The sequence below is a fragment of the Onychostruthus taczanowskii genome, unplaced genomic scaffold, assembly GCF_017590055.1.
Source record: "Onychostruthus taczanowskii isolate IOZ18803 unplaced genomic scaffold, ASM1759005v1 scaffold32, whole genome shotgun sequence".
NCBI lineage: Eukaryota > Metazoa > Chordata > Aves > Passeriformes > Passeridae > Onychostruthus > Onychostruthus taczanowskii.
In genome coordinates this window covers 7,260,826-7,283,890 of record NW_024500572.1, presented here as the reverse complement: position 1 = coordinate 7,283,890, position 23,065 = coordinate 7,260,826, and the positions used below count along the sequence as shown (strand labels likewise).

The 23,065-nt window shown below is 41.8% G+C and overlaps 1 protein-coding gene across 1 annotated transcript in view; it reads right to left on the bottom strand.

The window, feature by feature from the left end:
* Nucleotides 1–13,011, bottom strand: part of ARVCF (ARVCF delta catenin family member) — a 137,732-nt gene extending 124,721 nt beyond the window's left edge. The window contains exon 1 of the mRNA XM_041410211.1: nt 12,678–13,011. Coding sequence (XP_041266145.1) covers nt 12,678–12,698 — 21 coding nt within the window. The 5' untranslated portion in view covers nt 12,699–13,011. The remainder of the gene's footprint in view (nt 1–12,677) is intronic.
* Nucleotides 13,012–23,065: the final 10,054 nt, after the last annotated feature.

Sequence of the window (23,065 nt, the reverse complement as noted above, 5' to 3'; positions counted from 1 at the left end):
ATTGCTCACCACATCAGCCACTGTGGAGCCCAACTCAGGAGCCTTAATGTCTACTGAAGCTGCAGACAGTCCAGACATATTTCTGTCAATTTAGAGACAAAACTCCTGTAAACTTCTCTAATACATGAGTGGAGCCTCGGGGAGGGAAGTGGGAAGCAGAGATCAAGCACTGCCTTGCTGGTACCAGAGCAGAAATACCACCAGGGCAGAGCAATGCAGCTGCTGCACTCAGATCAGGCAGAAACCACACAGACCTTTCTCCACCCAGAGCCAGGAGAAGGTTACTTCCAACAGCTCCTATTATTTTCTTTTCAGCATTTCTCTATTCTTCTACCCTGTGGCATTCTCCTAGAAGGGGCAGTGTTCCAAAAGCCAAGGAACGAAGCAAGAGAGGCAGGCTACCTCAGAGGAGGGCACAGAGCTCCCCTGCACACAGAGCCAGGCCTCGCCAGGGGACACAGAGGAGACCCCCCCTGCCACAGGACACTCCTCACCCAGCTGTGACAGGACTCCTTCAACCTGCACCTGAAACCTGCCTTCATGTTTAATCCAATCCTCTGGTGTGCACCTGCATGGCTTTTGTCTCATGTTGGAGGCATGAGGGGGCAGGAGATCTTTGTACAATGCTGAAGTAATCTCTTAGCTGCAATCAGAAGACAAGAAGGAAAAAAACCCTTACTACTCAAAGCTCTGTCATTTGAGCACAACAAAGAGGAACTTTTAGAACAAAGCATTTCTGAAATCAAATATCTGCTAAAAGCTTAGAGATTTCAAGCCTGTCTAGATTACTAACCAGGTCTAAGTGGAAACACACAATCAGACAATAGAAAGAAGGCAAGGTTAGCAATAAAGCGCAATGATCTTATAAAATATTTAAGCAAAGCATGTGACCATTGATAATATGCACTTTGACTGAACAACAGGCTATGCACTAAACAACATGGGGCTTTGGGGTTTTTCCTCCAAACCTCTAGCATACAGGCATTTGTGGGTAGGGAAGCAAAAAAAGGTTTAAGAAAGAAAAAACAAGCAATATACACAGGGACACATTCCAGATTTGCATGGTAGAGTCCCTGTAAAATATTACAAAGGATATTTGTAATATTATGCACATTCCAGCGTAGGAACAGACATGTACACACCTAGAGGTTCTGGAACCTCTAGATTATTGAGGAAACAACAAGACTAAGGTTCTGCTGAGAACAAAGCTCTCCTACTTACCTCCAGTCAACAACTTCAACAGGCTGTTCCTGTGTTGAGGCTGGTCAAACCCAAACAAATCCATGGTTTAATTATCAATAAAGCCCCCAGCCCAGCTAAGGCAGGCAGGCAGCTGTACTAGAGTATAAGCACATTAAATTACAATATTTTTAACTCACCTGCTTAAAAATCAAGCGTTTTTTTTCAAAAATTAGAATACCAGAAGGAGACCAGGTAACAGGATTAAACTTCATTTCTCTTCTGAATCACACACTTCATCTGAGCACAGCACCTATTCCTGAAACCACCCATGGACAAAGCCTGTGTAGGCTCCCTTCCTGCTCCAAACCCCAGACAAGAGAAACTCCAGGAAAATTAAGCCAGCAGTGATAATTTCTCCTAAGAAACACCCAATTAGAGATGATAATTATTTGCATGCCTTGCTTTACAATAAACAGACTGACATCAGGCAAAAGCAAGTTTTACAAGACCTTACGCAGCACACCAGCAGTAAAATTCACCTGCTTACCAACCAGAGAGGAGGGGAAGGCCTGCACGCAGGAAATATTCCAGGTATGGTGTCACAGACCAAAATTTGGGGAAAAAGTGTGATGGAGGTTACAGGCTACGGGTTCATGAACTTCCTGTCAGCCTGGAGACAGACTGAAGCAGGACAAGGGGCCATGAACTGCACACTCAGCTCCAGCACCACTTGGAGTATTGCACTGCCTGCACACCACAGCTGACCCACCCATCAAATTCAGGGAGCTCTGTCTCCTTTTATCTAGGGGCATTCAAATTTTACCAGGAAACAGCTAAACAACTGCCTCCTGTTAATTTGTGTCAAGTGAGGAATTCTACACAGGAGCAATGCTCAGGCTTTCTAGGAAGGTAACTCAGAGTAGTTTACTTCAAACTTGGTAAACAGTAAAAATACAAAACCATTTTCCTATGTTGAAACACAGCAGATCCTGTTTATGCTCAGAGGGAAAATATAAACAATTAAGAATGTATCATATAATGCCCTTTGTCCTCCCTTAGTCTACCTTCATTACCACTGATCAATTTTTCTGGAAAAGGTGAACAGTGGGTTCAAATCCAAACCCTTGAGAAGACTTTAATTAATGTCTTTAAGCTGACAGTGACCCTTTGTAAACAAACATTCTTTTACAGATGCAGTAAGCTTGATCATCACCATGACCACCATCAAACACTGCACGGTTTCCACGAAGGAGCTGATGTTATGCAAAATTTCCAAGATAATGAAGACTCTCTTTACACAGCTACTACACATTGTGTGCCAGCAAAACACTGTACCAGCTTAAAAAGCTGAGAAGACAAAGAAGATTAATAATAACATACAGAATGTAACTAGAAACAAATTTTACCCTGGAAATTTGTATTTTTAAGGCATTTAGACCTGTAACACTGACACTTATCCATAAGCTGGAGTGGTAGTCAAGTCTACACCCCAATGAAACCTTCAGTGCTCCAGGTGTACCTGCAGTTGTCCTCATCTCACACCTACAGGTTAAGAACAAATTAAATCACAAGGTGATGTTCTCTAGCACAAGTTTTCCACTGCATTTGTGGCTACTGTGTGCATTTAGGTTCTTTGCAAAGTTTTCTTTAAACTGCTGCCTATTGGATACAAAGCAGAGAACAAAGCTGTAAGAAAGTTCTGTAAATTCTGGGATAATCCCAATACTGGTCAATCATACATTTTATTTAAAAAATGCAACCAATACTGAAGATATAAAATATTAAAGAAATACTTAAGGCAGATACCTCTATTCCTCACAACTACTACAGGGTGGAGCTGCATAGTTCCCCTATTCTTGCTGGGTTTATAACTAACTGCATCTGAATTAAACCCAGAAGACTTATGAAAAATTGATGTTACACCAGAACAACTTTTTGCTTGAGGTTTTCCCCCCTCCCACCAAAAAAAGTTGAAACACCTACGCACTCCAGTTTATACAACAATAAAATAATTACTTTCCTGTTACTGAAGTTGCACAGGATATCCCTGTTAACAAGGCAAGCAGCTAAAACTGTCATAAAAGATAAAAAGAGCAGGGCAAGATTATTACATTGAAATCCTAGGAGGTGACCAACACCTTACTTAGGGGAAGATTCATTCAAATTTCATCAACCTATTGAATGAATAAGGTAGGCAGAAAGGATGCTGCTATCAAAGGGAAATTAATGATGACCTGAATTTGAAACACAGCAATCGCCCACACAGAGACTGAGACTCACAACGCCTCTGTGCAGCCCGGATTCGTCAGAGAAGGCTGCATTCTGGGACATGTCAATTAAAATTAAGAATGAAATAACTCTGTGCAACGGCGCTGAATGGCATTTTCTCTCAAGAGACCACAAGTTCCTATTGAGGTTTCAGCTGTGCAATCAGATTTCCATTCTTAACTCTTTCATTTCCAATGGAACTGATCTGTTCATGACACTCTTCCTTCAATTCTCACCTAAATCCAAAGATATAATTGTATAGAGTCTTGGACCTACCTGTAGCCAAAATCTGGACTATGCTTCTCCAGAGCCAACGAGATACGAGTGCTGCAGAACACCAGCTCTAAATGGCTTTGGGCACTATCAGAACTGAGTAGAGAAATTCAGGAACAAGCCAAAAAACCGAGAAGCAGCAGTGTAACCCCAGGCTGAAGTGCAATGCTCAACCAGGCAACACTTCTGAGAAAATGGACCTCAAGAGTTGCCAAGGCCAATATTTGAGTTTTATTTGTCCAATGGAGAAGTCACCTTCATCACCTCACACTGCCTGCCCCACACACCGCGTGTCCCAGAGCTGCCTCCCAGCCTGGTGAGCAGCCCGTGCTCAGCTGGGATGGCACCAGGAGCCCAGGGAATCCTCAGGCAGCCAGGGCTGCACTCCCACCACCGCTACGGAAATACAACACAGCAGAACCCCAAACAGAGGGCATCCATCTAGGGTATCTCATGACGTGCTCAACAAAGCCATCACAACGTTTGACCTCAGGAGAACATGAGTGCCATTTTAAGAGGGAAGCACGTTTCACAAATTTTTACAATTCAAAAATCTACAGGAAATATTAGGAAAAAAAGAGTCATTTAAGTGTTGTGTTTCAACACAACATTAACTTAAACTTAAAAGGCGTTTTTCAAAAACATTTATCTGTAATTTACGATCAGGAGAACACCAATTCTCCTTGTCCCTTTAAAGGAAAACGATGAATTTTTGGAAGACAAAAACAAAACACTTAAGGGAATTTTAAATACAGGAAGGAGGGATAAGAGCATGGGGTAAGAACCCAACAGACTTTGTAAATATTTTTGCAATTCTAGTTGCCAAAACAGTATCCACACAATGTACCTCAGCCAAGTTTCTTGGAACAAAAAAATCCAAAGAGCAACAATTCATGAAATACACCCACACATTTGCATGGTCTTTCTGCAAGCATACACAGCACTTCAGCTGCTGTGGACATGACTCTTCCTTTACTATCTCGATTTACATGGCAGATGCTGATTTTACCAGTGTCTCTTTTTCTGGAAGGGCTCTGGAACTCAGCCAAGCTAGGCACGGGTGTTACACATTATCTGCTATGCTTCTTGGTGGAGGCAGTGAAGGAAGAAAATTAAATTTTATCTGAGTACTGTAAAGTTTGCGCTGGCACTGTTAAGCTGAAATTTTGAAGTGTCAGCTTTGTGGGAAAAAGAAAAATAAAATTGATCCCATGTAAATGAAACAAAGATGATTCTGACTGGAGTCTCAAAGACCAAGAAGAAGAAAAACTTACAGGATTAACAGTGTGCCACACTAGATTTAGAGAAACTGCAGGCAGATGCTTCAGTTCCTATTTACACATCAAAACCAGCAGTCAGGTTTTCCAAATTATTCAGCAGATTGACACAGCACCTTTTAATTGATCTCTAATCATATCTGCAGCTGGTGCATACTAGCTTAAAGGTCTGAAAGTCCGTCCCTCAATCCTGGTTACCTATATAGTAGCAGTTTTCTCTGAAGATTTGGCCCTTGAAGACATGGCAGGGAAAAATAAATTTTTAAATCCAACATATTAAGAAGGGTCACAACTTTTTCAGCAATGAACTGAAAAATGTTCTCCCTCTCACTTTATTTTTTCATACAGCTGATGGAAGATAATTTCTGTATGTTAAAATATAAAAGCTACAACTGTAAATATGAAGGTCCATCACCAGTACATAAAAAAATCAATTAGTGCTTCTTTGCACTCCTTGCAGTGCAAGAAGGGTGGGTGCAGTGTCACTTTCTGTTTGCTTCATATTTCCTGAACATTATCCAAGTAAGTCTTTTTTGCCATCTCCTCCATCTAAAATGACTGATGGCTGCTGGTTTTGATGTAATTACAAATGGCTCTCCCCTCCAGAAACAACCTGCTAAAATGAATATTTTACCTTAGAAACAAAGTACTATCCTTAAAAACTGCCAACAGTGGGCACTAATACACAGCCCTGGTATTACTGTGCCACTACCCAGTGTCATGGCTGTCACTGAAAGATGAAAAGCTGAACAGGAAAGAAAAAAGAAATGAGATGTGATAAGACTGCATCATAAAATATAAGATAAATGTGTCACCATGACCAAGATGCATTCTAACCTCAAGTAATAAAATAACATGTCTTAGCTGAAAGAATTGCCCAAATGACATGAAATTGCTAAGGACAAATGAGACCTGTTCCTCATCTAGCACACACGTACTCACATTACACAGGCTAATGAGAGGAATACATTTTTTTTGTAATTCTTGTAAACATACTATAGTCAGAAATACAGACTACTCCTGCTGGTCAAAGAGGAGAATGAAAAACAGGAAAGTATAATAAGATTATTAAAGCACATGGGTGAAAAAAATATTACTGAAAAACAGAGACAGGAGCTGCAGGATCAGGTTCTGACACTCTTAGTGCTGGGACACAATCACCCTGCAGAAGTGAATTAAACCACAACCAGAACACCTCAGAAAGCTGCCAAACATTTAAAAGTGTCCACTGACTTGCCTGGCAGTGCTAGAAGGCAAGGACAGGCTTTCTCCATGACCACTTGACTGAAATTTCATCCAGAAAACAGTGTGGTTAACTTCACCCAACCACAAGCAGGAGGCACCCTGCCACTGTCCCCCCTCCTGGAGAGGAAACCAGAACTTTGCTTCCCCTCTGTTTGCACATCAGCCAGTGGGTCCATCTGGAACAGCACACAAAGGATGCAAGCCCTTCTGAAGCCCCCATCATAGCACTGAGAGCTTCAAGGCACAAGTAAACCAAGGCACTATGCACACCTCCAGTTCCTACATTTCCATGACTTAGGAATGGCCACTCTGGATGCCACAGTAAGGCAAGAAGGTCACACTAGGAAGGTGCCTGGGAGAACATCAGCATGACCTGATGCAGAACCAGAGCAGCTGTTCAACAGAATTTATGCCAATATAAGAGACACTGGGTGCCATAAAAAGTTCCAGATACCATTTCAATATCAAGAATTAGTTTGGTTTATCAGTGATTAACAAGGATTCAGGGAGGTGCTGATGGAGAAATCTAGCCACCCACATAATTTGCTCTGTAAATAAGTAATTTTGTCCCTCCAAAACAAATGTTTCACATTACTACAGGGCAGTACTGTGTAAAGCCCCATATATAATCTTTCATACCAGTTTCTCTATCAATCCCTTCTCCAGAGCTGCTTGGAATTAACATACTTTCAAAGGCCTGTATTGAACTCCTTAAACAAGTGACTTTATCTTATTCAAATCTGGAGCTCTCATCTCTGCGTAACTCTGGTACAGACACTGATTTGTGTCTTTGTAAAGTATCACACACCCAAGCAGCCAAGGCCCACTCACTGCCATGGCCAGCAGCCAAAAGGGTCTTTATTCCCTTAACAGCAAATTCACCTGAGAATCATATCAAAAGAGAGGGATGCAAATTATCTTCAGATGCAAAACTTACTAAAATAATTTCCAAAAGTTTACAATTCAAACAGTGGAATAATCCTGGTCACAACACAGGATCTGTTTAGATCTCAGGGCTCTGCCATCCATAAACAAATGGTGCTGTATCTCTTTCATCAGCTCCTTAATCAATTACAAGCTTGTACTCTGAAAGGACTTCTGAACATTCTAGATGATTCTTCTGATCAGTCTTACACTACACACATCCAGAGTAATGCTACTTAAATTAAATCATCCTCTCATCTCCACATATGTATTTTTATACCCACACACATATATATAAACACACACAAAAATACAGTCTCTACAGTACAAAAATAAGCCCCGACTCTGGTTTCATTACAGACTTTCAGGAACAACTCTCTGAACACTACAATACTCTCGCTGAGAAAGTTTTACTGAAAATGAAAGTTCAGAACTGCACCAAGTGATTTAGCTGGTAGAGGCAGAAATTCCAAAGCTCAAAAATACTTCCAAGTTTAGTTAAAACAATTCTTTTTTGAACACTGAGGAGTTGTGATGCTAAGGACATATGTGTAGGATTGGATAAAAGGGAAAACTCTGGTATGTCAATCTCCTGCTGTAAGCAGGTGTGGGCCTGACTCATCAAAGAGGCAGAGAACACCACTGGAAGTCATGGATTTTCACATTACTGCAGTGTAGAGGGAGCACCGAGCTCATGGAGTTTTCACCCCTTAATGCAACAGAAAGGATTCTGTTCACTGACTGGTGGGTGGCAGAATCTTAGACACAAAAGATTATGCTGCCCTAAGAAAGCAAGTGTTGCTCATCTGGCTTCTCTCAGGTATAGTCAGAGTTGCTCATTCTTAGGTATAAAGGCAAATTAAAACAAGGTCCCAAAGCCTGGCTGCAACTTAATGAGAGACAGAAGACACAAAGGACATAGTGACATTTAAAACTATCAATGTTTGAATTTCAGCTTCCCTTTTATCCAAGAATTTGAAATATGAGAGAGAAACACTCTCTCTAGTCTCAGGATTTATTTCAGGGACTCTATTTACTCTTCAAACCTCCACTGGAAAAACGAAACCAAAGAAAACCTGCTAGCAAAATCCTGTGTTTCACTGCTCACGTGCTACTGAAACAACAGTGGTTTTAAAAACACCTGAAAAATACAGTCTTGTTTTTGCTCTGGTCTGTCCTTGGGAAGATCTGAGCAAACCAAATATATGCAGAGCTCCCAGGCCAAGGCACTGAGGTTTTGTACTGCACTGTCATCTTGTTTCACCAGCAGAGCCATGCTCCTGGTCATGTCCTGCCCTTTTCTTTCTTCCAAGAACTTCATACAGAGCCACTTCTCCTCCCTGTTTCAGGCCCAGGAGGAAGGTACAACCCTTCCAAGGGCCACAAACAGCCTGGTTCAGGAGGCCGTTCCTCTTTTCATGGAGCTTTAAGGTTTGCTTCAGTTTTTCAGCTGCATCAGTTCACTGGTTCTGTCCCCAGAACGGTTCCCAAACATGAGTGCATTACCTTGTGGCACATTTTGGCAAACCCAACAGCCAGCAGCAGCAAAGAACAGGATTTTCTGAACCCTATGGCTGAACCTCCCATCTCACACCGCAATATCGACAAATACTTCCACAAAGGACAAGAGGCAGTGGTGCAGTCTGAAGCAGGACCTTTTTAGAAGTTTCTCTGCATTACAGCTACAGAATTTTGGTAGCACAGATGAAATAATTTAGAGCAACTGAGGAACAGAGGCAGGAACAGGTAAAGACATGCTAAGAATATGCTAAAATCCTTATATTCAGTGAAATGCCTTGTTATTTTAACACTCAAATGCAAGGACAGAACTTCACCAGTGGCCTTAATCCTACTCCTACTGAATCAAACCTTAATTTAGTGGCAGGAATGAACTCCTGGGAAAAAAGTGTTTGCAATTCAACGTTTGTGAGCAGCCTTGTTATAAACATCCAGTCCATCCAGTTTCAAATGTGATTATTTAACATGCTTTTTTCTCCGTTTTATCTTCCTTAATCAGTATTTCTACATTTAGAAAGACCTTGAGTGCACACATCTGTTTGTTTTTAGAATTTGTTAAAAAAAAAAAAAAAAACAAAACCACACTACACCAACCAAAACCACCAAAACATATTTTTATGTTTTTATTTTTAGTAACTGCAATGTAACTTAAGCAAAAATTGCAGCGAGCCTGATGCTCCATGTACAACAGCTCCAGACCTTGGGGACAGGTGGTTAAGTAGCACAGCCTTGGGAAGTGCAATTGCTGGAATGCTTTGCTTGTTACATCCATGCTGTTACAAAGCTGTGCACTCACACAAAATGGACATTATAGGCCTCACACCTCCAACAGCACTGTTAAAGAAACACAGTTCCTACTGAGGCATTTTCAGAAACAGAACACTTCCATTTCCACATCTTACACAGGTGTCCTCCTGCCGCTCCAAGGCTTCCTGGTTATGCTGAAGGACTCAGCTGTGTGTGTGTGTGTAGAGAGGTCAAGGCACACTGGCATCTGAGGTGATGTTCCACACCTGAATTGGGCATTAACTGCCCAAAGAGTTCAAAAAGCCACCATCCTCTAGAGAATTACTGCCCCTGTGGCAGAGCCATTCAGTTGCTCCTGTACATGGTTCAACACCCCAGAGAGTCCCAAACCACACTCCCTTTGCCCAGCTCTGCCACAGAGGTCACACCTGCTGCCAAAGGGAATGCTTGGGGGAGCAAGGAGGACTCAATATTGCAGACTGCTACACCTCTTCACTCCAAGGCAGTAGAGCATATGAGACCTGTTTCAGGCCTGTCATATGTGAGAACCCATGGGTGAATCCCTACAGATATCCATGCCAAACCTCACACTCCCTTCTTATTAGGTTTTTCTAATATGACTTGACCAATTGCTTGATGATGATTCTGTTTATGCTGCACCTCCATGAACATTTCTTCCACAAGCTTTCCATCACTGGTACGGACTCACAGCAGGGATGTCACTAATGCATTAACTGCTTTTTCATCTTGCCAGATCTACAATTTCATACTCCCTCACATCAGTATCATCCTCTAGTGAAATGCTTCAGGAACAAAGTGCTGAGGAAGGCCAGCTTTACTGAGGTCAGTGCCTGAATCCAGAATGCTAATAAAGTATTTTCTTAAGCAAGAGTAACAGAGAACTGAAGAGCTTTTGGCAAAAGTCACTTTAAGTGACTCCTTTCCCCTTCACAATTCATGGCCCTGAGGCAAGCCAGCACTTTAGGTTTCAGATCCAGATCAAAGCTGTATGTGATACTGCATGAACATATATTTTAAGAGTTCCAGACTTCAAGATCCTTCTCAGTTTCATAAACTCTTTACTTTCAAGGCCACTGCAGATACTCAGCACAAACTTCAACAGCCTTTCTCCCTCATGAGCAGGAAGGGGAATGGCCAAGGGAAGACTCGAGAAGGTTAACACCCACCCCCAACATTATGGCCCCATTTCTGGTTTTCAGCATTTGGTTCCTCTACCAGTGCTCTCAGGTACAATGCTGCTTTTGTGGCCCAGAACTTCAGGAAACTATTCCCAGCAAAAGCATGATTAGAAGTTGTTCTTAATTCTTTTTAATTACTATTTCACAGCTGTCCTTATCTAAATACAACAGGCCTTCACTTAATGTGGCAGAAGTCCATTGTAGTATCTCTCCTATCTTTATATGGATGGATTGTATAGACTTGCCATCCACCTCAAAGTCATTTATTCATTTGGTTTAGTTTTACTTAATTGTGATCATTACAGCTGAAGAATTACTTTCTAGAGGCCCTGTAACTGCACAGTAGATTTTTCTGACAACTCATGGCTTAAAACTACCACCTTTCATTAAGCAAAGCATTCTCTAATAAACTGCTGTGCTACCAGATTGAACAGTTAATTCTGTGAAGAGACCTCAGAATGAATCCAGAACCATTACTCCAACAGAAGAGATAAAATACCACATCTCTGTCTAATCCTCAGCTATGACAGACAGTGTGAAAATTAAAACCGTGACTTTTTTTGTTTTGATATGGAAGAAGAATTTACAAGCTAACTGAAAAGCATGACCTAAGGTGATTAACTACAACCTTCCAGTCTCACTCAAGCTTTTCCGCCTATCAACACTGAAAACCCAGAAGACACGAACACAGCTGTACTGCACGGGTCAAAAGACATGAAATACACCTTTTTTTTTGCTGCTAGCATTCTGCTCCTTACCTCCAGCTTTTTCCTTTATGTATTACAAAAACACAGACAAAACCAAAATCTCTTGGAGCTGCTAACTAGATCAATCTATCTAAAACTCAACAATCCAGTGCACATAATTTGACAGGTACAGTAGCTGTGGGTCAGACAACATGAACAGCACCACAGACAAATCAAACCCTTCCAAAGACGCCCACAGGAAGCATGACACACAAACAAGTAGCCAAACAAACCAGCATTCAGCCACCTCGAGCAGGCAGGACCGTGATTCCAGGGAATCCTACAGACAAAGAAATGCTCACTGGAGGACCCAGCTGAAAGGGCTACTTTCCCCTCGAGGGAATCAGCATCCTATTTGCATCATGAAATGATTCAGCCTTCTGTTACTGAGATGGGTGGGTAAAACACAGGGTATTAAACCAAGCCAGAGAAACTCTAACAACCCCAGTGCAATGAGCCCAAACAAATTCAGGGATGTATTATCAGTGATGCATTACTGTGGCATTCTCTTATTCTACAGTACTCTGTTTTAAATTACAAAGGCAGAGGAGAAAAAAGAGGATTAAGAAAAAGGCACAACCTCATCCTAGTTGGAGAAGCAGCTCTACCCTGCCACCACCTGAATTTATCAGGTTTCCTGAGGCATACAAGGTAGGAAAAGGAGGTTACCCACGAAAAGCACCTATGAATTATAGGAATCTATATGATCTCTATTCATTTAAATCTAGTCTGCAACAGCTTTGCCCTGGAATACCCAATGACACTTGAAAGTAAAGAATAATATTTGAAATATTTTTGCACTAAGCTGTAAGTCCATTATAACTACTAAGACGACAGCCAAGAAGAACTTTATGTTTAAGATAACATTTAGAGTGAAAAACCACCGTTATTTCTCTGGTATGTCCAGCAACAAAATCAAAGAGAAAGCTAGGGAACACAGTATGGGAAAAGCAAACACTGAACAAAAGCACAATAGCAAAGCTTTCTCTTTTAAAAGCACTATTTCTAGCTGTTCATGTCAAAGAGCTCCCTGGATTTATTGAGCAGGACGAGAAGGTCAAAGAACACAATGGCTTGCTTTTTTGGGTGTTTCACCAGTTAACACAACAGAGACAAAAGCAGATTCTCTCTCGAACGCTCTGCTAGAAAGAGCAGCTCAGCTTTTGCTCTTAGTTCTCAGCTAAAAACGAAAACACAAGTAAACAACCCCTTCCAGCGCTGACAGCTTTCTCCACGCCACCAGGACCCGCACACGCGGCCGCAGAGCCCGAGGGGAAGGACACAAGTTTCGCACTAACCTGTTTGAGTTCCGCAGGCATTTATGCGAGGTGCAGGTCCCGCTGTGCCCAGCACGGAACACCTCCGGCTGCCCGCAGCCCCTCCGCGGACCCAGCCTGCCGCTCTGACAGCCTCCGCAGCCTCCTCCCCCGGCGAAGCTCGCTCCTTTTGTACCCGGACCGGCACCCTCGGCGCCCCAGAGCCCCTCCGCAGCCTCCCTACGGACTGAGCCCATCCAGGGAAGAGCCCCGCTCCGCCGGCAGGACCGGCACCGCCGCGGCTCCGGCAGGGGACGCGTCCGCGCCGCTCTCACATGGCTGTGCCGCCGCTGCCCGGCGCCGGGAGGCTCCGTGCGGGGGGCGGCACTGACGGGCAGCCGCAGCCGGAGCGGGCCACGCCCGGCGCGCCGGGGAGCGGGGAGAGGGGCAGGGCCGGGCAGCGGGAGAGCGGCGGAGCAGCCCCGGCCGTGCCCGAGCAGCCCCGGCCGTGCCCGGCGCCGCCGCGCGGTCCCTCCGGCTGCCGGGGACTGCGCGCCCGGAGCCCCGGGGGTTCCCCCGCTTCCCGGCCCGCCCCCCCCCGGATCTCTCCTGATGGATTACAGAGACAAAGAGGGAAGCCGCCTGTTCCCAGCGTCTCTCAGAGCTGTAACCTGCCGGCTCCGGCGGCACAGAGCCCTTCCCACAGCGCCTGCCCGGAGAGCGCAGCTGCCTCTGGAATTACAGGGCGCTCTACAAGAAAGGAAACCTCCCTTGCTGACTTTTTGCACTTCGCTTCGAGACTGATGGCATCCCTAATGCACCAACACCAGAGAATAATGATCTTCTATTACCGTCTCCTCCCTTTTGCACCTTACACAGGTGCGGTGAGGCTTGGAGCTAAAAAGTGCAACTGGCCTCATTTTTTAAAGCCATTCACCTGCCCACAAACCTGTCCTACATTCATTAGCAGATTGCCTGGATAAATCACTCATTACCAAAATGAATGCCAGGTGTGCTATGCCTTGCATCCACCACATTCTGCAACAAAAATTGGGACTAAACAGCATGGTTCAACACGGTTCTCACGTCCATCTCTTCCTAGTAAACTGGAAGTACCTAGTTCTTAACATTCACTATTTGAACAAGGCTGTGAACCTCTATAAAATACCTGGGAAGAAGGAAAGCCTTCCCATACTTCTTATTCTAGGATCTGATCCTTCTTTCTGCTTTTTCCATAAAATTGCAGGAAGTGATGTATTAAATATTTTAAGACATCAAGTCTTGAAAGAAAGAGATGTAGGTTGGTAGGTATAAACCAACCTTAACTAAACCTGAAGCATTTTTTCCCCCTGGAGCCACAACAGGGCAAGAGGAGATGCTCAGCCAGCCCTGAACCAGAGCCCTGCCCTTCCATGGAAGTTGTTGACCAGATCTGGGAGGGACTGAGGCCCCAAGTGCTGAAAATCCAGCACTGCTTGCAGTTACCAGCCAAGAGGCAATGGTGTTCTCCCTTTTCCTACGAGGTTCCTGCAGCAAACCAAAGGAATAAGTAAATCCGACACTGTAACAGCTGGTGGCTGAACAATGGTAATTAGGGACTGAAAGATGCTGGCATCAAATTAGAGACTATCCCTGGAAAACAGGCATAGTCAGAGCCAGGGAGACCAGCTATACACCAAGAAGAAAGGTACAACTGAATTGTCTTTAATTATCAGAATAGGCACCTTTGCACAAAGTTGCATCCATCTTTTCATCCCAGCTTTAGGTTCCCTGAAAATTTTAAGACATCCTTCCAGTGTCCCCATAACTATCAGTTAATTTGTATCAATCTTACCAGAGGAACCTGAAAAAGTGGCATCTCCTATACAGACGTTTAAGAGTGCAAGAAATGTTTCAGACCTATTTAATCCTCATTTCAGCCTTCCTACTACTACCAATGTCAGAATTCCAGATGTATACTAGAGCTAAAGCTTTGTACTTTAGGGGCAGAGAACAGGGCAGAGCTAGTTTACCCAGCTCATCCTAGATTGTTTAGAAATAAATGCTGTAAAGTTTGACAAGGGCAATGGCAGATGTTGCAAAACGTTTAGCTGAAGTGCTTTGCTTCACTGGAGGGAAAAGATGTATTCTATCTACAGGGGAATAATTCAGAGGCAACTGTAGTGGCCATTAATAAAACACGTAAAGGCCAAAGCAAAAGGAATGAGGTTTGTACGAGTCTCCTGTACTTTTGTACAGTGCTCTCCCACCCCTTCTCCTTGTCCAACTTTTCTTCAGTTAACAAACTAAAATAGCTCCACTTTTGTTGAGGCCATGCTGGCACAGAACAGCACCATTCAATTTAGCCATGCACATGGCCATATGCCAGACCTTTATACCCTGTCAAAGAAAAAACCAGTGTAAAGCCTATATCCATAGGGCACTGAAGGAGCTACTCCTGCATGCAAAGCGACGAAACTGAAAACCTTCCTGGATGGGCTTGCCAATTCTTACTCACATAAGAAGTCTCTCATGTTGTAAACCTGCAGGTATTTGTGCAAGCCACGCAAGATTAGTGCTGCTGAATTTTGAAGTCTCACCTGCTGGAGTCAGGTTGTTATTTAAAAACATGCTTTTCCTCTAAAATATAAAATAGATGCTTGTAGGCCTTCTGGTTGTAAAGTAAATTTTGAAAATGTTTTGACTCAAAGTTAAAAGACTTTTTTTAAGGGAAATTACATCTCAAGTGCCCTTAGCCTCTTGCAATATTTTACCAGCTCATACAATTCTGAATGCTGAGATTTGGCAATGTGAAGTAAAAGAACTAATTACCTAAAAAAGACTTATGGATTAGATCCCTAAGGTTATACTGAACTTCCAGATTCTGCCAACAAACACTCTATCCATTAGTATCATACTGCTGACTACATCACAACCTTCCTCTCTTTTTTAAAAATGAACCTTAAATTCTTAATCTGACTTTTTTTTTTTTTTCCCAGCTGCAAAAGTTGGGTGAAAACCTTCTTTCTTCTTGGTGAGAAATAAAAAATTTATAAATAGGAAGGGATTTAATTCTTTGGAAGATGGAATAGTATAGTGTCTCAGGCAAGCTCTCTTTTCTTATTTTCTCCCATTACCCTTAAAAAATTCCCCATCACTAGTGCTGCTCTATAGATTGATCTGCTCTCAGAGGCAGTAAAAAGGAAATGGTTTACAGCTCTGCCTGGGATCATAACATATGGCTTCAGTGATATGTAACTTCCATAAACCCAACAGAGCAAGAAGGCACAAGATGAATCAAGAATCCCAGCTAACCATATAGGGAAAAGCACCACCATCACCCATGGCAATTCTCCGAATTACAGAGCCTGTATTCATACAGGGGCTTCCATGCCAAGGGTATTTTATTGTTCTTCTGTGAATTTCATGCAGCAAATAAACAAGGTAAGTGGGAGAACTAAAGCACAGCACACTGGGATGTGTCAGAGTGCCCTAAAGTTGTGATTTTATCCACACAAATGCAAACAGAACATTCTATCTCCGAGATACATTTTGAAATCTTTTCCTGTTAGCGTTATCATAATTTTTAAATGTATTTCAGAAGTTACAGGAGCCCTTTCAAAACATCTGTATTTCCAGATGGAAATGCTCCAGTCATGCTCCAAAATGGTTGCATGACTGTAGTGGAACACATCCACCCAGGTATTTCTAACATTGCCATGAACATGGTTTTGACAATCTTCTTGCTCCCATACTGCAAGTTCAGAAATGGAGACAAAGCCAGGTTGCCTCAATAGGGAGTTGTTGTATAAATGGAGGACAATTTTAGGTGTCTTCTTTATTTAAGAAGCCAGTATTAAAAAGAGATCTAAAGGATCACAAGGCTGAAGAACAATACAGCAAAGCAGACACTTTCTAAAGGCTGACACCACTAGGAATTTCAATAAGTTCAGGGGATTTTTAATTTGTGTACCAACACAGCTTCCATCTTGCTACATCTAGTATCAGTCAACTCCATTTCATCTAAGTTGTCATATGACAGGATGAGAACAAGGACAGTCTGGTGACAGCACTGCTTACATTAGAAACAAAGGACAGAGGAAGGTACATGTCACTGCATATAGGTCACAACTGAATGAATGACCTATGTTTTCTCCCAGCAGCTTCATTTAGGTAAGAATCAACTACATTTTAAAGGGATAAAAAAACCTCCTCTGGTTTATGAAAAAAAAAAAATTAATTACCATGACATTTATAACAGAACAAAAACAGCCAGGAAAACAGATCGAGTTAAGGTTGGTACTGTGACCATAATTTCATGCTGTAGTTATTGGAAAGGAAAACAAAGACTCAAATGCAGGAAAGAAAGACCCAGTATTAACCATTTTTCATTTCTTAGATTCTGTTTTGGTTTGTGGATTTTCCGGATGATTTGTGCTGTATTTCATGCTGCATATTACAAACTCTTGCTCAGAAGGTACCAGCTTAACACGTCATTCTCTCATCCAGAAGGCAGAAATGTGGTTTGCCATGATGTACCAGACTGATAACTGTCTGCACAATCCACCCATTTTCATGGTAATTACTGTCCTCTTCAAACCAAAACTTGAAGCTGTTTTGCAGTCCCTTCTGAAGACAGAATTAAGGTCTCTGTGTAGAAAATTTATTCTAGAGCAGGTTTTTTGTATTTTAAATAGTTACATATGAAAATAAGACTGCAAAAAGGAAGAAGAGCTAATCAGATGGGTTGGAAGCACAGACACTACAGTTCTTTACACTCTTTAACAACAGTATTGTAAAAATGCCCTGTGCTAGCATTTTAGATTAAGTCCTTAAAATGAACTCTGATGGTATTCCACAGCATTTCCCAGTCACCACAACTACGGATAAAAAATATTCTCTCCATCTAGTAATTTAGTAGCTTAAAAAAGAAGCAGTTATTGGGGTTTTGTTTTGTTTTTCTTTGGTTGGTTTGTGTTTTGGATTTTTTTTTATAATACCTAAATAAAGAGTAAACTGTGACATACATTTATTCAAAGGCTTTAATTATAGTTGGCACACAGCCTCAGGCTGCCCATGGCCATCTCTGGCCATTCTGTTCTCAGTCACACTGATGACTTCAGTGAATCATTCCACATTTGTGACAAAGCAAGCAGGAACATCATTTGAACCATTAACAAGATGGCCTAAACTAGCTAAAGACTCAGTAATTCATCAATGTTATCATAACCCAACATCCATTTTGGGCTCCTTCAGCATTAGTTCACAAGAGCATACAGACACTGCAGACACCTGAAAGGAACTGTAGAAAATTTTTGAGTTTAAAGGCGAGGTTGAACCCTGCAGGTCCAAAGCCCAAAAGGCTCAGGGGAAGAGGAAATTGCCAGGCTGGCTGCTTGGTGGTTTTAAAGTTTCTGCAAAAGCTTTCTGCAGGCACACGTGGCTGTGCGAGGGAAGAGCTCACAAAGGCTGACCAGCTCCTGGGCAACGCCTCGCAGGGATGAAGCTCTGCCTCGCTGCGCCCCTACGGATCAAGGCCTGGATTAGGAACAAAATCTTTTCATTAAATTGGGAGATACACTACAAAAAGATCTTTCGTCCTAAATATCCCAACTAAACTAATACAGTCGTATGCTTGGGAACTAAAATGTAGGACAACTAAAAATCTTAAAAAGTCAGGACAATTAATCATGTTCTGCTGCCTGAACTGAGAAACAAACAAGCAGCAGGACATGAAAAATAAATCACAACTTTAATGTAAGATGATTCATGTTAATTACCAAGAAGCAAATGTGGTAAATGGGACTAGAAACTTGTTTTTAAAAAAAATCCTGTTAAACCTGATACTACTCTTTAATGTACACATTTTATGTTCCTGTTTTAAGATTTCTTTAATAATTACTTGCTGTTATACTTGCTGATGTTGTAACACTCAGAGACATCATGCAAAGAAAAACCTAGATGCCTGTTTACATAATGAGAACACACTGCAATCAGAATTTAATTTTCATGTATTTCTCTTTTATGTTCTCCTAGAAGAAAACATAATTCTATTGGTAAAGCAATGTAAAATCATAGAAAATTACTATGGAACAGTGAATTTCCCATTCAATTTAAATATTTTAAATTAAAACCTGGCACAGCTCCAGGCCAGAAAGGCTAACAGTTGTAAAAAGTCATTCTTTCAGAAGACTTGTCAAACAAAATAAGTAAATCCTTGCTTTTCAGTTGCTTCCAAAACCTCATTCAATAAAAATTTACACTAAACAAAAGGACTTGGAGCCATCAAGGCAAATGAAACTGCAAAAATATTTGAGATGCTTAGGGCAAACATGGCCATTGCCTTGCACTATTATCATCATTACTGTAAAGCAGTTGCTGTCCTGCAGACAAACATTAGATGGCACTTTGGAATTCAGCAGTTCCCACTGAGAGTTGCCCAGCACATACTTAACAGATGAAGTGTGAGATGTGAATGTGAGGTACTTTTGATGACAGAGAGAAAAATTACATTTCTGCAAAGGTGTGATTTTTGGAGCTGGAAGTATATTTTCAACCTGCACATGTAAAGCTATAAAATGGTATGTAATTAAGTTTTGAAAAAAACCCCAAATTTTATAAAGAATAAAGTCATTCTTCCTCCAGACAGAGGGTCAGTTTCTCAGTTGCTGGGTTCCCTTTTTATTTTTTATTGAATCATATGGAATCTACTTTTTAAACGAGACTCGCTGGCCAAGTTTTATACAAATGCTTCTCAGATAACACATCAGATTTTGAGTGGATTCAGCTGCGTGCTAGCAGTTCTGAGCCCCAAATAACTCTCCAAAGTGGGGTTTAAGTAGTTTGCTTATCAAATAAATCCCTTCTGGAAAGAACTGCACAGCTTCTGATTCAGCTGGTCAAAGCTTCTTAACTGTTGCTGAAATTGATACTATTATTCCCATTCCCTTCTATCTGTGTTTTTACCATCTAAGGCCTTAAATGAAGACTGAAGAATAATGACAAGGGTGAGACTATTCAAGAAACAGAAGAACAAGGTAATGTTAATTCTTGCTAGAATACCACTTGAGTCCATTTTCAGAGCCTCTCATATGATATATACCAAGATGCCTGTTGCACAAACTCTTTTTTTTTTTTTTTTTTTTTGGCTCCTGCTATGGAATGCCTCTTGCAATATATGAAGCAGGTTGTAGGATTTCCTTTGGAATATGGGTTATCCCAGCAGAAAGGCACACAGTAGGAGCTCCTCAGTGGTGCCATATGCCCCCTGTCACTTTGTGAAGTCTCTAGCTGGCACCTGCAGTGATGCCAGGAGAGCTCCTGCTCTGGCACTGCCCCAAGCCAGCTGCAGGGCTTTGGGCCCGAGGAGCACCAGCTCCTGCTTCAGCTTCCACTCTTGCTCTGCTATTAGCCAAAGATCCTGGCTCCCACTCTGAACCAGGAGCTGATGCTTTCACACAGATGGGACAACATCCATAAAAAAGATGCTCCAAGTTCCAACCTCCAAGCCAAATGCAATTATTATCATGTCCAACACAGGAGAAGCCAGGGACAGGGACACATCTCCCTGAAAAGGAGCTGAGTAATGGCTCCTGGTGCAGTTCCTAACTGCTGGGATCCCTAGGTCCTGTAAATACCTCTCAGCTCCCACTGAATTCTGATCTAAGAACTCATTCTGCCATGGGAATCATATTCCCAAATCGCCCTCCTCCTTCCCCCTGGAACCTCTGAATAGTTGCACATACGCAGAAGCTGAAACCTGACCCAGGTCACTCCTAGAAGCTCAGTAACTCTACTCACACTGAATGTGCAGGGTCAGGCTGAGAGCAGAGCAAGTGCCCCTGTAACTTCCAGGAACCTGCAGGCCAAAGGAACAGGAGCCAAATTAGAGAGTGAGGGGAGCTGGGCAGGGGCAGCAGCAGCCACAAATCAGTGAGGTGACTGACACCAAACCATGTTATACCCCAAAGCAGAATGTACATTTCTATGGGTTCCACTGGGTCTATAAAGGAATAAGGATTATTCTTGCAAGTTCTTTCAGCATTTTGCTACCTATCTCTACTGGCAGGAGAACATCCATGGGTTAACTACCAATGAGTTTTTACTTGGTATTTGGCAATGTAACAGGAAATAGTACTGTAACACCAGGGAGCAGTCATGAACTGACAGCATTGTTGTCTCTACCTGACCTTACCTGTAAAGCAAAAAAAAAAAAAAAAAAAAAAAAAAGGAATTTTCCATGCTGTCAGTCCCTTAATGTGAGCACAAATATGTTATATAACACAGGAAGCCAAGAGCCACTACAAACTCAAACTAATTACATGAAACTTTACACGCAAAGGTGAAGTGCATTCTGTATGAGATGCAGAAGAGAGAAAAGGCAAAGTGAAGATTCAGTGAAGCCCATGACCCATTTTTGCTTCTTTTCTGGATATCTTTAAACATATATACAATATTAAAGCAACCATTATATACAATATTAATGCACCATGTTCTTACTATCAAAGCACTGGAAACAGTCTCTATATTCTAGCAGTCTGTACTACGTCAGTGTGGAGCAGAGAATCTTAAATAAAAGTAATGAAATACAGACAGAAGTGCTATTGTTGCCTAGGCTGACTCAGAAAGGTTAACTTGGTGGTATTTTCTTAGAAAAGCAATTTGACCTAATCTTCTTGTAATTTTTTTACATTCTCACCATGTGTTCTGGTGTGCTTTAGAGTTCACCTGTTATTTGAAAATAACCCTCAATTCACTAAATGTCAAAACTTCTGTTTTGGCAGAAGTCACAGGTACCTCAGATTAAAAAAATGACAGAAGAATACTGGTACTTAATTATGGCTTAAAAATACCTGCCTGAAAAAGAAAAAAAAGTCAAATGTGGTTGTTTGTTTTCAAGCAGGTGTTATTTCTCTGGAACATAAGCTGATATATAAATGATCCAAACTGTAACTATGAAAATATTCTGTAGCTTTTTTCCATAAGCTAATTTTCCTTGAACAGCTATAATAATATTTGCAAAGTGAAGAAAAAAAATAATTTTATTCATTTGGTTCATTTTTTTATATAAGAGCATCCCAATAAACCCACCACCAGAAACCTAAAAGAATCACAGTTACAGTCAAATGTAGTAACTTTTTAATTATTGGATGATTCTGTGAGTGTGAAGACTTCTCAGATCAACCCATGTTACTTCTCACAGGCACATCAGAGTCAGTGTATCTGACAAGTAAAACCTGCACCAGCATGTAAAGGGCTGATTTCTGTTATTTGTACCATGTGAGATTTGGCAATTCCCACAGCTTTCCTACCTGTAAGAAGGGGGATAATGCCTTTTTCTGACTTAGAAACCCTTCTCAAATCCCTACAGGGCACTAGAGAATCTCTGAAGTCCAAGTATTGTTACAGTGCTTTTGCTGGCAACAGGGGTTTATTGAATGCTGTACTTTATTTTGGCTATGCAACATTAACAGGAATGGAAGTTGTCACCACATACTGATGGGAAACAATCTTTGAATGCAAACCTTGTTCAGCTCCCCAGATGATCAGATTTGACAGAGCTTCTCTGAAACCCATGGAGCCATGCCAGTTTAAACCAAGTCAGGATATAGCCTTGTGTTTAATAAGTATCACATGTCTAATGTTTTAATAAAAGTGTATATACATACATACATATATAAAAGAATATTCTTTATTAGTAGTAAGCTATGTTTTGTGGTGGTAATACTGCATCTCTGTGTCAGCCTGTCACAGCACATACCCCACACCGGCACGTCTGTATCTCCTTCCTGCCCAACTTCAGCTCCCACTGTGAAGAACAGGAGAAGGCTGACTTGGAAAGAAGTTAAATGAAACCAGGTAGATTAAACTATACTTCACACATGAAGAGCAGTAAGATTTCTCAGGCTTGTAAAAAACCTTATCAACCAGCCACTTGAACATGTAGAAGACATATGATGGGTGCTACTCACCAGTGAATTATTGGACTGTGCCTGCCCTGGAAAAGGGGCAAAGACTGCCAAGACTTCCATGGCCTGAAATACTGTAATAACCAATGTACATGATTTACCTCAGAAGTCAGAGAAGCAAACACAAATACACAGTAACAGACCACTCTTCTGTCTTTAGTACAACCAGAGTTCCCCTCCCAAAACCCAACAGCAGCGATCAGCCACGTGGCTCCCACCACTCAAAGGCCAGAGACAGTCAAGAACATCGTTAAAACCTGCAGTGAGTTTTAGGAGATTTTATTACCCTGATAAAAGATCTGTGGCCAAAGTTTCATTAAATGTTACATTTTCCAGAGTAATGCCAAGGTTTCCACTGTGTAACTAATGACCTTTTGTCCGGAGGGTTCTTAGTCTGAAAGAGCACTTTATCTGACCCTTCAGAATCTGCAGCAACACATGTATAAAGCTGCGATCTTCCCGAAGTTCTCCAGTTGAAACACC